Source organism: Trichogramma pretiosum, unplaced genomic scaffold (assembly GCF_000599845.2).
Source record: "Trichogramma pretiosum strain Unisexual culture from Peru unplaced genomic scaffold, Tpre_2.0 scaffold37, whole genome shotgun sequence".
In the NCBI taxonomy this organism is placed as follows: Eukaryota; Metazoa; Arthropoda; class Insecta; order Hymenoptera; family Trichogrammatidae; genus Trichogramma; species Trichogramma pretiosum.
In genome coordinates this window covers 593,668-609,061 of record NW_019641622.1, presented here as the reverse complement: position 1 = coordinate 609,061, position 15,394 = coordinate 593,668, and the positions used below count along the sequence as shown (strand labels likewise).

The 15,394-nt window shown below is 33.5% G+C and overlaps 2 protein-coding genes across 8 annotated transcripts in view; one reads left to right on the top strand and one right to left on the bottom strand.

Moving 5' to 3' along the window:
• The window catches only part of LOC106656794, a 29,839-nt gene extending 26,249 nt beyond the window's left edge, over nucleotides 1-3,590 (top strand). Inside the window, exon 8 of the mRNA XM_014377945.1 lies at nucleotides 3,450-3,590. Within this exon, the coding sequence (XP_014233431.1) occupies nucleotides 3,450-3,590 (141 nt within the window). The remainder of the gene's footprint in view (nucleotides 1-3,449) is intronic.
• The window catches only part of LOC106657087 (F-actin-monooxygenase Mical), an 83,520-nt gene that overhangs the window by 48,681 nt on the left and 19,445 nt on the right, over nucleotides 1-15,394 (bottom strand). For 6 of the 7 annotated variants that reach the window (XM_023458957.1, XM_023458959.1, XM_023458953.1 and 3 more), the window contains exon 2: nucleotides 4,526-4,599. The exons of the other annotated variant lie outside the window; for it this stretch is intronic. The gene's annotated coding sequence lies outside the window, so the exon portion shown is untranslated. The remainder of the gene's footprint in view (nucleotides 1-4,525; nucleotides 4,600-15,394) is intronic. 7 annotated transcript variants of the gene reach the window in all.

Sequence of the window (15,394 nt, the reverse complement as noted above, 5' to 3'; positions counted from 1 at the left end):
CAAACCCATGGATCGATAGATTTTTTCCTTCTCTTTCTAGTGGTGTAACTCAAAAAATTCTTAAAAATTGATTTTGAGGTTAAAACTCGACTTGAATGTTTAAGTCGATTTATCCAAAAAATGTATCCTCCGATTTCAATTTAAACTGCACCAATCGAAAGAGGAGGCAAAAATCTATCGAAAACGATGTTTTCCAGGATGGAGAAATGATAAGAACTATTAAAGATATCGAGATGAATAGCGCGGGACGGCGCGCGCGGACCTGTTTTCCTGCCTATGTCTTTTCGACTCGCTAAAAAAATGCTGAAAAAATAATTTAAACACGTAAATCGATAGATTTTTTCCTCTTCTTTCGATTGGTAATGTTAATTTTGAGGTCAAAATACTAAAATACTAGAAGAAATATTGACTTAAAAATTCAAGTCAAGTTTTGACTATGAAAAAAATTTTTGGGAATTTTTTCAACAACGCCATCAGAAAGAGGAGGAAAAAATCTATCGATTTACGTGTTCACATCATTTTTCTAGCCTTTTTTAAGCGATTACGAGCGAGTCGAAAAGACAAAGACACGGCGCCGCGCGTGTGCCGCCGCTGGCGCACGGAAAACAGGTCCGCGCGCGCCGTCCCGCGCTATTCATCTCGATATCTTTAATAGTTCTTATCATTTCTCCATCCTGGAAAACATCGTTTTCGATAGATTTTTGCCTCCTCTTTCGATTGGTGCAGTTTAAATTGCAATCGGAGGATACATTTTTTGGGAAAATGGACTTAAACATTCAAGTCGAGTTTTAACCTCAAAATCAATTTTTAAGAATTTTTTAAGCTACACCACTAGAAATAGGAGGAAAAAATCTATCGATCTATGTGTTTGGATTTTTTTTCTGACTCTTGCTAAACGTTTCCGAGCGAGCTAAACATACGACACTTTCGGCCAAAAATGCCGTAATCGCGCAGGGTGGCCGACTTATGCTGGACGCGCTCATATACCAACGACGACGGCACGATAATATTGCAGACCTATACGTACAGCACGAGAATGCGATTTTCTTTCTCCGAGCGAGATCGCACATAAGCAGCAGCTAGCTATACGCGTCTTATGTGTGAGTGTAAACGTCAAAAGCTGCCGCTGCAAAGGCGCGTGTGTATGCAGTGTGTTGTGTACGCTCAGCTGCGCGACAGTGAAACGAGAAAGTGAGAGTGCGCCTACGTATAAAATGTATAATGTTTTGATGGCAATTATCCTTTTTCTTCTCTCTCTCTGTCTTTATAAAATATATATAATATAAAAACGAAGTCTACTTAAGTTTGTTGATTAAATCCCAAAGAGAGATCTATATGCTGCTGTTGCCGTTGCAGCCGTAATACGAATATAAGTAATAATATTTAGGATCGATCAGCTGTTATTAAAGCTTTCGCAGCTTTAATTCATTCTCGCATACGGCGTGTAATGTATGGCGCTGTCTCTTTTGCGCGACGACGTTTCCATGTACAAAATAATAATAATAATATTGATGATGATAATAATTTAAACGACTAGCATATAAGTGCTTATAACGCGACACGCTTGGACGATTAAAAAACTATATAGGAATTACCCGCGTGTATATAAATGAATTTCCGAAGGCAAAAAAATCGAATATCGGATCTAGGTGAAGAGCAATTTCACCGAATTAAAGAGATATATAATATTATGCATGTTTATAATATATTATATGTATGTAAATACTCCGAGTGGACACTTTCACTATTCGGCACGGCGGCATCAACTTCGCACTCTCGAACGGTCGCAATTTTATCATTTTTTTTTTTTATTTACACAAACCGTAAATCATTCCATATAAACGGTCCGCTTGTTTATCCTACGAAACGAATACACACGACAAAAAGTACTTTCAGTAATTATATAGAGTCGTGTATCGAAAGTCTCTTGGCCGCGCGCGCGCGGGTTAGACGTGCTAAACCACTTGATCATGCGGGCAGGCAAGCAGCACTCGACCACGTGTTTATTAAGAGACGTCAATGAAGGCATTGGCCGTCGATTCGATTTTCTATCAAAACACATTTCTCAATCCACCTTGGGAGGAATAAAAAAAGAAAAAAAAAATTATCCAAGCTCGCGTTGCAATACATACATACGCATTCGTTGCACCGTTCGCAGCACAATACTATTTTCGTCGCTTAAAAGGGTGTGCGCGCGCGCACGAGCCCATATATATATAAGGCGAGGTGGAGGCTTTTTGCTGACGAAATACCGACCTTCAAATGTCTCTCTCTCTATCGAAACGTCAAGATAGTTTTATCGTTTCAACGGCTCGTTAATTCAAAATCACGTACCGCACACACAAACGCGCTTACATATTAAATACGTATAACGCATATACAGACACACAATGGATAAATCGATATTATGCACAATGAGCGCGCTGCCTCTCTCTCTCGAACTAGATCGTCGTCGTCGTTGCAACGCGAGGAGGAATCGTCCAGGCGGGCAAAATCTAGGTTAATACGCGATCGTGAATACGAAATCGCGCACGTGTGCGGCTGGCTGCATTCATTGTCAAAAGCTATTATAAATCAATCGGACGCTCGGCCAAAATACCCGCGCATGTACACATTGGTACGCGCGAGATCAGCGGCATATGTACTATCATTGTCGGCGCGCAGGATTATACGTATGATAGGCGTATGTGCGTTACATTATGAGCTTCGAGAATAATTAAATACAAAAGGTTATTATTGAAAGCCGGGAACGATTGGCTAGACGTGCGGTGATTGAAAAATCAATCATATAAACATCGAGAGAGTGCGTGCTGTATTATCTAGAAGCGCACATCGCACTCCTAATGGCAATTTCAAGGGTAGTATCGAATTTGATCAAAGTGGCTGGGCAAACAGAGTCATCGATAAGATTTTTTTTATATACTTATGCTGACTTTGCATGCGATCGACCCAGGTCATCATTTCACTTTTAACGATCATCATTATATATTAATCATCGTGTGATTAATAAATAATTGAACAATTCTATGATCCTATAAGAAACTTTTATCGTGGACAAAATGTTTGAATATTTAGAGGAATATATTTGGTTTATGAGTGAAAATGAATCAAATTTCATTGAATTCAATAAGAGCAGTAATTAGAACAATTTTTGCGTCACTTGCTACGAATAAAGACTTATTAAAATAATGAAGATCCTAACAAGTCTCGTTGGTGTAGTAGAATCTAAATCGTTTAACATTATATAACAGAATTACCTGGAAAAATAAATGTGACGTAAAATAATATTATTATGTACCTGGTTTAGTTTGTTGTTATTGAATTATTCAATAAAAAAAACTTTTTTGCTTCTATTATGATAGATGACATTCATTTCTACTTTGTGCATAACAATAAAAATATATTTCGATGCAATTTGCATGATTTATATGTATCTGATTTTTATTCAGTACTATAGACTCAAGTTCAAAATAGCTTACAAGGAGACCTTCACACCTTCGGGTCCCGGATCTTTACCAAAAAATGTTTGGGGTCTCCAGGAACCTAATAATAAAGCTCCCTATGCTAAAAGGGGTTTTCTCTTTTATTAAAAAATCGTTGAGATTGTCTATATCAAGATAGGAGCACTTAAATCAAAAAATGCACCGATCAAAAGTTTTGAAATTTTTCAAAGAATCTGTCTGAATTTTTTCATAATTTTTTACTCTTTATTTTTTTATCCCCTTTATAATATTATAAGACGCTAATCTGATGCTTTTCTTGCAAAATTTAGAAACCTCTAAAAAAGGGTAATGGACGATTGTCCTTGTTAGTACTTTTTCCGTGAGAGTTGCATAATTTTCAAAATCATACACTCAGCTAAATCAAATAAATTTTAACAATCACGACTTCTTAATGACCGTGACGTAGAAATTGTAATTATGAAAGTTGCGTACATCACAGTTATACTTCTAAAATTATCCTGTTTCTGGCACTTTGGAAATAGAAAAAAACAACTGATAGGGGCTGTGCTACAATTGATTTTTTACATTTTACTAACAAATATTAACTGTATGAAAAAATTCTCAAATTTTCAAAAGATGTTTTATTAATAACTTAAAAATCTAAATCAGAAACGATTTCTATTACAGCTCTGTCGTTTAATATCAGAAGTAAAAATGAATGATGGTAGTCTGAAAGTTATAACTGATTGCATTCTTCAAATTTGTATTTTATCATTTATCGTTAGTGGAATTATTGTACTTGGATTATATAAAAAAATGTCGACAAGGTAATCTATCAAGTTCACGGATGATTTCGATACTATACAGTTTAAACTAATTGTAGATATGTATTCGCTTCAACAGATACGATTTGTTTTTCGAGAAGTTGCCAAAAGTTTATTAAAATCTAACCACGAAGAAAAAAAATTATTCGACAAAAATTTTCACTGTTCTAATCTTATTTCTAAAATTATTTGCAAGTAAGCATGACAATAAAAAATTGAAGTAATAATTATTTTAATTGATTAATTTTTGAAAAGTACCATAACCGTCAGCCTTTTGGTGTATATTACATTGCCAGTAGTCATGCCCTCGGTAATAAAAATATTGTTCGGAACTGAAACAAAAAAGCAGAATTTTCATTACATTTTACATCAGATACTTTTGAAACATGTTTTTTATGTATTCATTGTAAACATCGTAGCGTTATCTGGAATGGCTATTGTAACGTCTGCAGGAGTACATTTATCATCATAATTTCAAGTTCATTTTACATTATAAAATTTAATTATATAGGGTAATAGTGATATACATTATTTTACTTAAATTTATCACTAATAACTTAATCTCTACGGTTATCTTCGTTGAATGACTCAGACTTCTTCTAAAACTAACGCATGATTCGCCATTGGACAACAAATTTTTAGTAATTCAAGATCAAAAATCAATTTATAACCAATTTTCTTCAGTAACTTGTCAACATCAATACGTGCTAAAGTACACTTTTTTTCTTAATGATAGAATTCTACTTTTGGGAGCTGAAAAAGGTACGATTTAAACCATTTTCATATCCAAAATAATTTAAGCTTGGAATTCAATCATTCAAAAAAATTTTAAGGGCTCATTCTTGAAGGTATAAACCATTCTATAATGTAAAAAAGCGTGTAATTTTAACCCACTTGATCATAAAAAATATAAATTTTACCATGAATAGCTGTGCAAAATTTGAATTAAATTTTAATGATTTGAAGTCTTCTTGATATACTTGATATACTGGTAGCATAGTAAGTTAAGAATAATTAGAATTTTTCAATGTGAGACAAAAGTAAACTTGTGATTTCATGCTGATTTAGATGGTGATACATATGCATAGTGATTTCAATTTTGCACTGAAAATGGAAGGTGCGTTAATTGCTGAGTTACAGTTTTTAATTCTAGGAACCTTGTCTACTCAAGAATTATCAAATGCCAGCTGCGATGTACATACAAATTGGTAAATAGAATAGAATTTAATGTAGTATTGCAACGTTATAATATATAATACAGTTATGTACATCAAAAAGACTTGTTAAAAAAATTTTAGTATTTACTTCTATACCGAGAATGCGATTGTAACATTCATAAGTATTAATGTTTGTCTTTCAACAGTTACTTCACTGAATGGTATAGATTTTCCCCAAAGGTCAGAAGTCTTTTGCAAATCATGATGATCAGATCTATGAAATCAACCGTGATTTATTTTATTCCACCAAATATATCATTCAATTTTGAAACACAAAATTAAATATAACTTTTTAATTTTTTCATTTAATTTGAGATCTCCACAGTTTTTTATTTCTTAAATAAAAACAAAGCTTTTTACTTAAATTTTATCGATAAATATAATTTTTTAAAGTGATTTTCGGTTGCTTAACATTTTCTCTTAAAAGAATTTTTAAAATAAGTAGGCAGCATTATTGTGTAACTCGATTTGTTTGCTATCGTTGAATTATTCAACAAAAATAAAAAGGAAAAAAATTTTCTTTATACTCGAATAACTTGCCCTTACACGTACTTTATTTATAATAACAATAGATTAATGCTTCAATAAAACTTGTATTATGTATATAAAACCAACTTTTTTCAATTCCAGTAGTAGATTTCTGTAGTTTGCGGATTCTGTGCTTTACAATATCAGCATGTGATTACATCGCTTAATATTTAAAATATCTTACTTCACTAAAAAATGAGTGAATTTTATCAAACTCCACTACTCAGTGACTCTGACGTAGAAAACGTACTGAAAGAAAATTGGAACCTTCCTGTTAAAATTTTAAGAATAGCAGGTCACTGGCCTTTTGGAAACAGGGCGAGCAAAGTGAGATGGGTTGAAATCTTATTCTTTTCATATCTTTTATGCATGGTATTAGGCGTAAGAAAACATCTTAAATTATTAAATTGATAGAGTGATAATTGAATTGAACTAAAAAAATGAATTATGTTTTAGCTCTGGTGTTTAATATCGGAAGTATTAAAGCATGGTGGGAGTCTAAATATTATAACTGATTGCACTCTTCAAAATTTTATATTGTTATTTGTCACATTTGACTTATATTTGTGTGGGTACAACGAAAAATTCATCACTAGGGTAATTTAAACGGTTTCAGCCTTGTAGATTTAAATTTTACCATTGTTTTTTGCAATCTACTTTTAAAGGTACGATTCATTTATCATGAAATGGCCGTATTTTGTTTACAATCTAGTCCCGAAGAGAAAGAATTTGTAAAAAAATATATTCAGCGATCTAATCTTATTTCTGGTATTATTGGTGGTAAGTATGATCATAGAAAATTAAAAATTCTTGTATTTTCATGAACTATATTGTTGTATTGTGAAAGCTTTGGTATCCATCAGCCTTATTATATATACTACATTGCCAGTAGTTTTACCTTTGATAGAAAATATTTTGCTTGGGGTCGATACATACAAAATGCAATTGGCAATTCATTTAACAACGGAAAATATTGAAAATGAATATTTAGTCCATCTATTTATTATATCCCTTATATTGGTTAGCGAAGTTGCAATTATATTTTCTGCAGGCGCTTATACAATAATTACGACGACCTTATTTTTTATTGCAAAATTTCGATACATAGGGTAACAGAAATGCAAAATTAATTCATATGTATTGATCTCTTTTAACTGATTTTTTAAGGTTAATTTTTTTATGGTACTTAGAATTCTTCTTGAACAACCGTATGATTCGTCTGAATTGAAGAGATTCTTCGTGAAGCAAGATCAAAAATCAATTCATTATCACGTATCAAAAATAGCTCAAAAACATCAGGGTGTATTAAGGTAAATTATTTTTTTTTCCATAATTTGTAATGAAATGAAAATTATTAAATTTATAGCTTTATTGTTCGGCTATTGCCTTGTAAAAATTTTCAGCTCAGCTGATTCATTAGTAAAATTGTTTAAACCTATTTATCGCCTTGGTCTTTTCGCTTTAACATGCAACTTGACTTTTACTGGCGGAATGGTACGTTATCAATAACATAGAATCTAATGCTATACTTCAAGGCAAAACTAAGCTTGTAATTTTATGTTCGGTTAGATGGTTGTACATTTGAAAAGTAACTTCAATTTTGCATTAAAGATGGGCTTTGCTTTAATCGTTGGAGTACAGTTTTTGATAGTATTGATCTTTCCTACCCAAGAACTATCAACTGCGAGTAATGATATATGTTTTAATTGGTAAATATCAGTTTATAATTGCATATTGATATTCTATCATACAATTATGTACTTAAATAAGAAGCGTAGTAAAAAATTGTAGTTACCATTTCTAACTGCGAATGGTATTGTAACATTAATCAATACTTATGTTTGTATTTCAACAGTTACTTCACTGAATGGTATAAATTTTCTCCAAATGTAAGGGGTCTTTTGCAGATCATGATGATCAGATCTATGAAATCAACCGTGATTTATTTTATTCCACCAAATGTACCATTCAATTTTGAAACATGCACCTCTGTAAGTTCGACAAATTACTTGATTTTTTTTTCCTCGACTTAACGTTTGAATTTTTTCAGATTATACGCCTGACAATGTCTTATATCATGGCTTTAATATCAATAGTTACATAAAAAGATACGACTGAGTGGATCGAAATGAAATGTAACTTTTTTATTTATTTATACAATTTATCGTTTTTATAATTTTTTCCTTTAAAATGAACAAATTCATGGCATGACCGATGGATTACACGGCATATATATTACACTTGAGTAGGTAGTACTATTGTGTAGCTCTTTTTGTTTATTATTATTGAACCATTCTATGAAAAGAAAAATGAATAGTTATTTATGTAACAAGTGCCCAAAAGGCGTTTTTGGGCACGAGTGTGCGGAAAAAGACACGAGTGCCGGCCATGCCGGCACGAGTGGGTGTTTTTTCCGCACACTGTGCGCAAAAAGCTGGGCACGTGTTGCATACAAAATTTTATGCAATAGTAGGCGAAAAATACGTTCATTTAAATGAGGCGTTTTACCGCACACCCGTGTCCAAAATGAGGCATTTTACCACACACCAGTGTCGAAATGAGGCATTTTACCACACACAAGTGTCCAAAAACGCTTTTTGCGCACTAAAAAATGTGCGAAAAAAGACATTTTTTAGTGCGCAAAAAGCGTTTTTGGACACTTGTGTGCGGTAAAATGCCTCATTTTGGACACGGGTGTGCGATAAAACGCCTCATTTAAATGAACGTATTTTTCGCCTACTATTGCATAAAATAATGTATGCAACACGTGCCCAGCTTTTTGCGCACAGTGTGCGGAAAAAACACCCACTCGTGCCGGCATGGCCGGCACTCGTGTCTTTTTCCGCACACTCGTGCCCAAAAACGCCTTTTGGGCACTTGTTACATAAATAACTATTATATTTATTGTAATATACGTCTCTGATATCTACTTTGTTAATAGTAGTATTCTAATAAAACTCGTACAATTTACATGTATCTTATTTTTCTTTCATACCAGAATTTAAGTATTGTATTTCGCGCATTTTAAGTATTTTTTCAAAACGAACATGATACGTCGCTCCATTTTCAATATGTCATATTCCGCTAAAAAAATAAATAAATTTCATCAAAATCCACTACTTAGTGATTCTGACATAGAAATCCTACTCAGGGAAAATTGGTACCTTCCTATTACACTTTTAAGTATGGCTGGTCATTGGCCTTTTGGAAACAAAAAAATGAAAATGAGATGGGTTAAAATAGTATTCTTTATATATCTATCATGTATGGTATTAAGCGTAAGAAATCTTAAATTCTCAAAAGGTGATAATGTATTGGTAGCGTAAAAATTTAATTGACCTAAAAATGAATGGTATTGCAGCTCTGGTGTTTAATATCAGAAGTATTAATGCATGGTGGAAGACTCAACGTTATAACTAATTGCAGTCTTCAATTTTTTATATTGTTATTTGTCATATTTACCTCGTATTGGTATGGGTACAACGAAAAATTCATCACTAGGGTAATTTAAACGGTTTCAGCCCTGTACATTTAAATTTTACCATTGTTTTTTACAATCCACTTTTAAAGGTAAGATTCATTAATCGCGAAATGGCTGAATTTTGGTTAAAATCTAGTCCCCAAGAGAGAGAATTTGTAAAAGAATATATTCACCGATCTAAGTTTATTTCAGGCATTATTAGTGGTAAGTGTGAACATTGAAAAGTACAAATAATTATTTTTTATTAATTATATTTTGAAGGCTTTGATAGTCATCGGCCTTATGGCATATATGACAGTGCCAGCAGTCTTACCTTTGTTAGAAAATATTTTGCTTGGGGTCGATACATACAAAATGCAATTGGCAATTCATTTAACAACGGAAAATTTTGAAAATGAATATCTAGTTCATTTATTCATTATATACCTTATATTGATGAGTGGAGTTGCAATTATTTTCTCTGCAGGCACTTACACAGTATTATCGATGAGTTTATTTTTCGTTGCAAAATTCAGATACATATAGAGTAATAACGATTTAAACTATTTTTTATGAATTGACCTCTTATTGCTTAATTTATACGGTTCATTTTTTTATTACTTAGACATCTTCTTGAACAAATGCGCGGTACATCGCAATTAAACAAGTTTGTTGTGAAGCAAGATCAAAAGTCAATTTATAATCACTTATGTACGATAGCTCATAAACATCAGTGTGTGTTAAGGTAAAATGTTTTTCTCCATAATTTGTAATGAAATCAAAATGATTAAATTTATCATTTCCCTATCTGCTATTATATATTAATCATTTTCAGCTCAGTTGATTCATTCATATAAAACCTATTTATCGTCTTGGCCTTTTTACTTTAACATGCAATTTGACCTTGAATGGTGGGATGGTATGTTATCAATAATACAGATTATATTTTTATATTTTGAGGCAAAACTAAACTTATAATTTAATGTTCATATAGATGGTTGTACATTTGCAAAGTAATTTCAATTTTGCATTGAAGATGGGCTCTGCATTAATAGTTGGAATACAGTTTTTGATTATAATGACCTTTCCGACTCAAGAACTATCAACCGCGAGCAATGATATATATTTTAATTGGTAAATATCAGTTTATAGTTGCATTTTGATATTTTATCATTTTATTATTATATCATTTTATTATTATAATTATATACTCAAAAAAGAAGCGTAGTAAAAAATGGTAGTTTCCAATTCTAACTACGAATTGTATTGTAACATTAATCAATACTCATGTTTGTATTTCAACAGTTACTTTACTGAATGGTATAGATTTTCTCCAAATGTAAGGGGTCTTTTGCAGAACATGATGATGAGATCTATGAAATCAACCGTGATTGATTTTATTCCACCAAATATACCATTCAATTTTGAAACATGCACCTCTGTAAGTTCGACAAATTACTTGATTTTTTTTTCTCGACTTAACGTTTGAATTTTTTTAGATTATACGCTTGACAATGTCTTATATCACTGCTTTAATGTCAATCGTCACGTAAAAGTAAACGACTGAGTGGATCAAAATTAAATGTAACTTTATTCAGGTTTTTGATTTTTTATACTACGTTCGTATTTTTTATCATACTAGCTCAAAACTCTAATTGTTAGTTAAAGACTCTACTTTTTATGTTACCGGCTGTCGAACGCGAACCCTTATTAAAGTCTAAGTATTGAATTCTATACTACCAATGATACTTCTCACAGGACAAGCCTATATCGACAGACCATATTTTTTATTATACTCAACGATTACTAGATGATTATACACCCTTTTTCCTTAATAATCGCGATATATTTTTTCCTTACCTTTTTATTGCCTAAGCGACAATGAAAACCAGAGCTGAATGAAAACATTTTGCGATAATTTATCAACCTCTGTTAATTATAGGGCGGAGACATCTTTTTTCGTTTGTGTGCATTTGTTAATTAATTATGTCTTTTATAGTTTTTTCTATTAAATTGAACAAATCTGATGGATTTCATAGCATTTTTTTGTAGCTTTTAAATGATTCTACAAAAAAAAAATGAAAATAATTTCATTTCTATTGTAATAAATGACCGTGATATGCCTTTTGTTAGCAATAATATGTTAATATAACTTGTATAATTCACGTATATCTAATTTTTCTTTCATTCTGGAGTATGAGTATTTTATTTTGCATATTCTATGTATTTTTTTAAATTGTGAACATGACATGTCGCTTAATTTTTAAATTGTATAGCTCACTGTATAGAATAAGTAAATTTAAATGAACTCCACCATACTTAATCTCAATGTTTCAACGACTACGTGAACACCAAACTCAAACTAAATTCGAACTAAATTAATTGTCTTGCAGTTCTGGTGTTTTTATGATAAGCTTTTGCAACGACGACGATGAAAGCTTTTACGATCGGCAACGGATGTTTATCAAATCAAGCTTCAAATCATTTTACGCTTTTGTGATTTAACAAGTTGTGCTCACGGCGTTACATATATACGCACAAGCACGCGCGCGCACGAGCACGCACGCTTGAAAACTATTAAATTCAATTAACCGTTATAAATATCCGTATACTGGTACTCCGTAATGCAATGACGGCTCGTTTCCCTCGCTCACTATGCCCTATGCACGCGGGGAGCGCATTTCTCCATTGTGTGTAACGTTACGTATATGAGACGCAGCGTTGCACACAATTTCTATCCTTTGCATAATTTTCTTTTTCTTCTACGAAACGTCAATCGTCGTGTAATTGAAAAATATCGTCGATTAAGAAATCATCGAGCATCGTACACCGTTTGTAGTTTTCTACAAACATGCACGCGTCTAGGATCGTTGCAGCGTGAACGAGCGACATTATGCGCTGTCGGGTTTACGCATAAATGCCCTTTTACATCGACGTGCATTATGCAGGTGCATTTTCGTCTTGGATGGTTGCTGAGGATAATAGATGCAAATTTATATTCGAGCGAGAAAAAAAAAGTTTTTCTGCTCAACTCTTCGTCGTTTTGCAGAATGAGATATAGCGCTGTATATCACTGTATAATGAAAATCGGACGCGTCTTATTCTAAGCTACCGAGGCAATTATAATAATAATAATAATAATAATAATAATAATAATAATAATGATAAGTGCGCGTCATCTGTCAGACGAAATATATAACACGGCATTAAAATCGTACAAGGATGATTCGGTTTATTAAAATCATCATTTCTTACGGACTAATTGGACGTGGTCCAGGCTAAATGTGAAATATTATAATAACAAAGATACAATGCCAATTTATGCCGCTGTAATAAATTGTCGGATGTGGGCTTATTCTTTTTTTTTATGGCACTTTGCACTAGACATATTTCAAGAAGAATCCAAGAGATGACAATCGCGTTTAAACGAAAGAGGCGGGATCTCATACTAAGACGTGATCCGTTTACTATGTATTTAATTTAAAGATTGTTTATAGGCACGAAAAGAAGAACGTTAAAACTATTTTGGATTTCGAAATATTTACCAACAACCTTTTGTATTCGTAAACAATGAAATCGACCCATTCGAAGGTCTATAAAACTGAATGCCCCAATCCTATTTTCCATTGTGGTCTCGTATGACCTTTTGCTCGAGGACAGACTCTTCTTTCAGTACAGTCAAATGAGGTATTCTTAAATGAATAGCGATCTTATTTTCAAAGGGTTCAACATCTTATTTTTTTGTTAAACGTTTTAGTTTATTATAAGTATAGACTTTTAAAGTATTCTCGGAGCTATTTATGTTTCTCTTTTATGATTGATGAACCCGAAGAGGCGATTCGCGTTACAGAAAGCAATAAGTCAAGTTATTAGCAAATGTCCTTGACTATTTAGAAGAACAACTTAATAAAACGATAAATATCGCAGCAAAAAAATAATGACGTGTTTGCAGGTGATGTTTTGACTGTCCTCAAAAAGACAGCTACAATTTTACTAGTATAGCTAATTTTTTGATCAAATATCATGAAACATCAAAGATATGTAAGATAAAAGCTTAAAGCGCTAATTAGTACATAAGTTCGTTCTTAGATATTACATGAACGAGCAATTATTCGTAGAACAAAAAAAATAAATTTACATCGTTTATAAACCGTTGACCATCTCACTATTTTATTGCTTTTGAAATTAGAATTTGAACCAATTTATGTTTCAACTCACTCTCAACTCTCAATTGGATAAATTATTTTAATACTAAATCAAAGTGAACTATAAATAAATTTTTACTTTAGTTTTAGGTAACATCGTTATTTTTTCAAATTTAAGTAGAGCGTGTATTGCGAAATTGTTGTTGTTGTTGTTCATGTCTAGTGTGACACTCATCGCACTCCAAGATCTTCGAGACTTCTAAACTCTCCTCATTATTTTTCAATTTGTATAAACGTGCGTCATATCTCACGATCAATTTGTAAAGCATTTTGAAAGTTCAACTGATACCAGAACGAACTCTTAATCGTAGAGTCAAAGACCGCATAATACGAAAAAGTAGATAACGGTGTATAATACTCGAAAGACTAATATCACAATAAATCTCGATACTCGAGCGCAGTATTGAAGTCAAGTTCAGGCAAAATCAAAAGCTCTCTCTCTCGGTGCCGAGAAAAGCAATTAAAATTATTCATGACTGCGCGTAAGCCAAAAATATACGTCGTTCTTCTTCTTTCTCTTTTTTTTCAAAAAAAAAAAAAAGAGCCCACCGCCGCAGTGCAGTTGTACCGAGATATATAGCGAGAGAGAGAGGGAGAGAGAAGAAGAGACAAAGTGAAGCAAGGCCGAGTCAAGAAAAGTGACCCTCGGCTGCTGCTGCTGCTGCGGTCTCTGCACCAACGCATATATCTGTATATAGTACGTATAGCGGGGCGTCGAGCCTCTCCTTCAATTATGGATTCTGTGTAAACAGAGAGAAAGAGAGAGATGAGCTCACCAGAGGGTGGCTTTTCATGTAGACGTCGACGCGCGTACACATGTGTATGCTTCATGCTCAAGCGGCGTGTGCATCATCGTCATGTCTGCCTGGTCATTCAACGGAAAAAAGAGAAGCAAAGAGACGAAGCGTCCTTTCACGGGGGAGGGAGAGGGCGAGCTTGATTTTATTATTATATTTTCCATAGCTTTATTTTTGTACCACGCACGCGTACGGGTACAACGAACTCGATTAAACGCGCTCGGCGCAGTTCTTCTCTCTTTGCGCCAAAGCTTGCTCATCCAATTTAGACGAAGCTGTTTTTTCTTCTTCTTTTTTTCTTCTGTTCGACGTGTCGAACAAACAACTCTCGTATATATATAGTGTATAACACACGTAAATAATCGAGAGCTCGAATCTTGACAAAGAGCTTGACAAATGTGTGTAGCAGCGTCGAGCAACGCGATGCAATTTTTTTTTCCTCTCTCAATCACCCGTAAACACATAGTCGAAATAACTTGGGTCTCTTCAAAGCTACTGCGCTATGGGACCAATATCAGCGACGTATCATCTTTTTCTTTTCTCTCGCGAGCTTTGGCTATTTAGGTAGTAGTAGTAGTAGTAGTGTCATGGCATCTTTTACAACACGACATCACGATTTTATAATGTGTATATAGAAACATAGCGTCGAACTACAACGACGACGACGACGACAACGAGTCTTATAAGAAGGCATTGGAAGCGGATTTTCGCGAACAATCGCGCGCGAGCGACAGCAACTGCAGCAACAACACAGCAGCAGCAACAGCAGCACCCGGCGTTACGGCATGTATACAGCCAGTCAAGCAACGACTCTCTTTCTCTCTCTCACTCACTCCGAGAGAGATTATAAACACGCGACTGTGCAGAGCTCCGCGCGAGTAACATCGGCGTTGCATAACACGTAAATATATACATATACA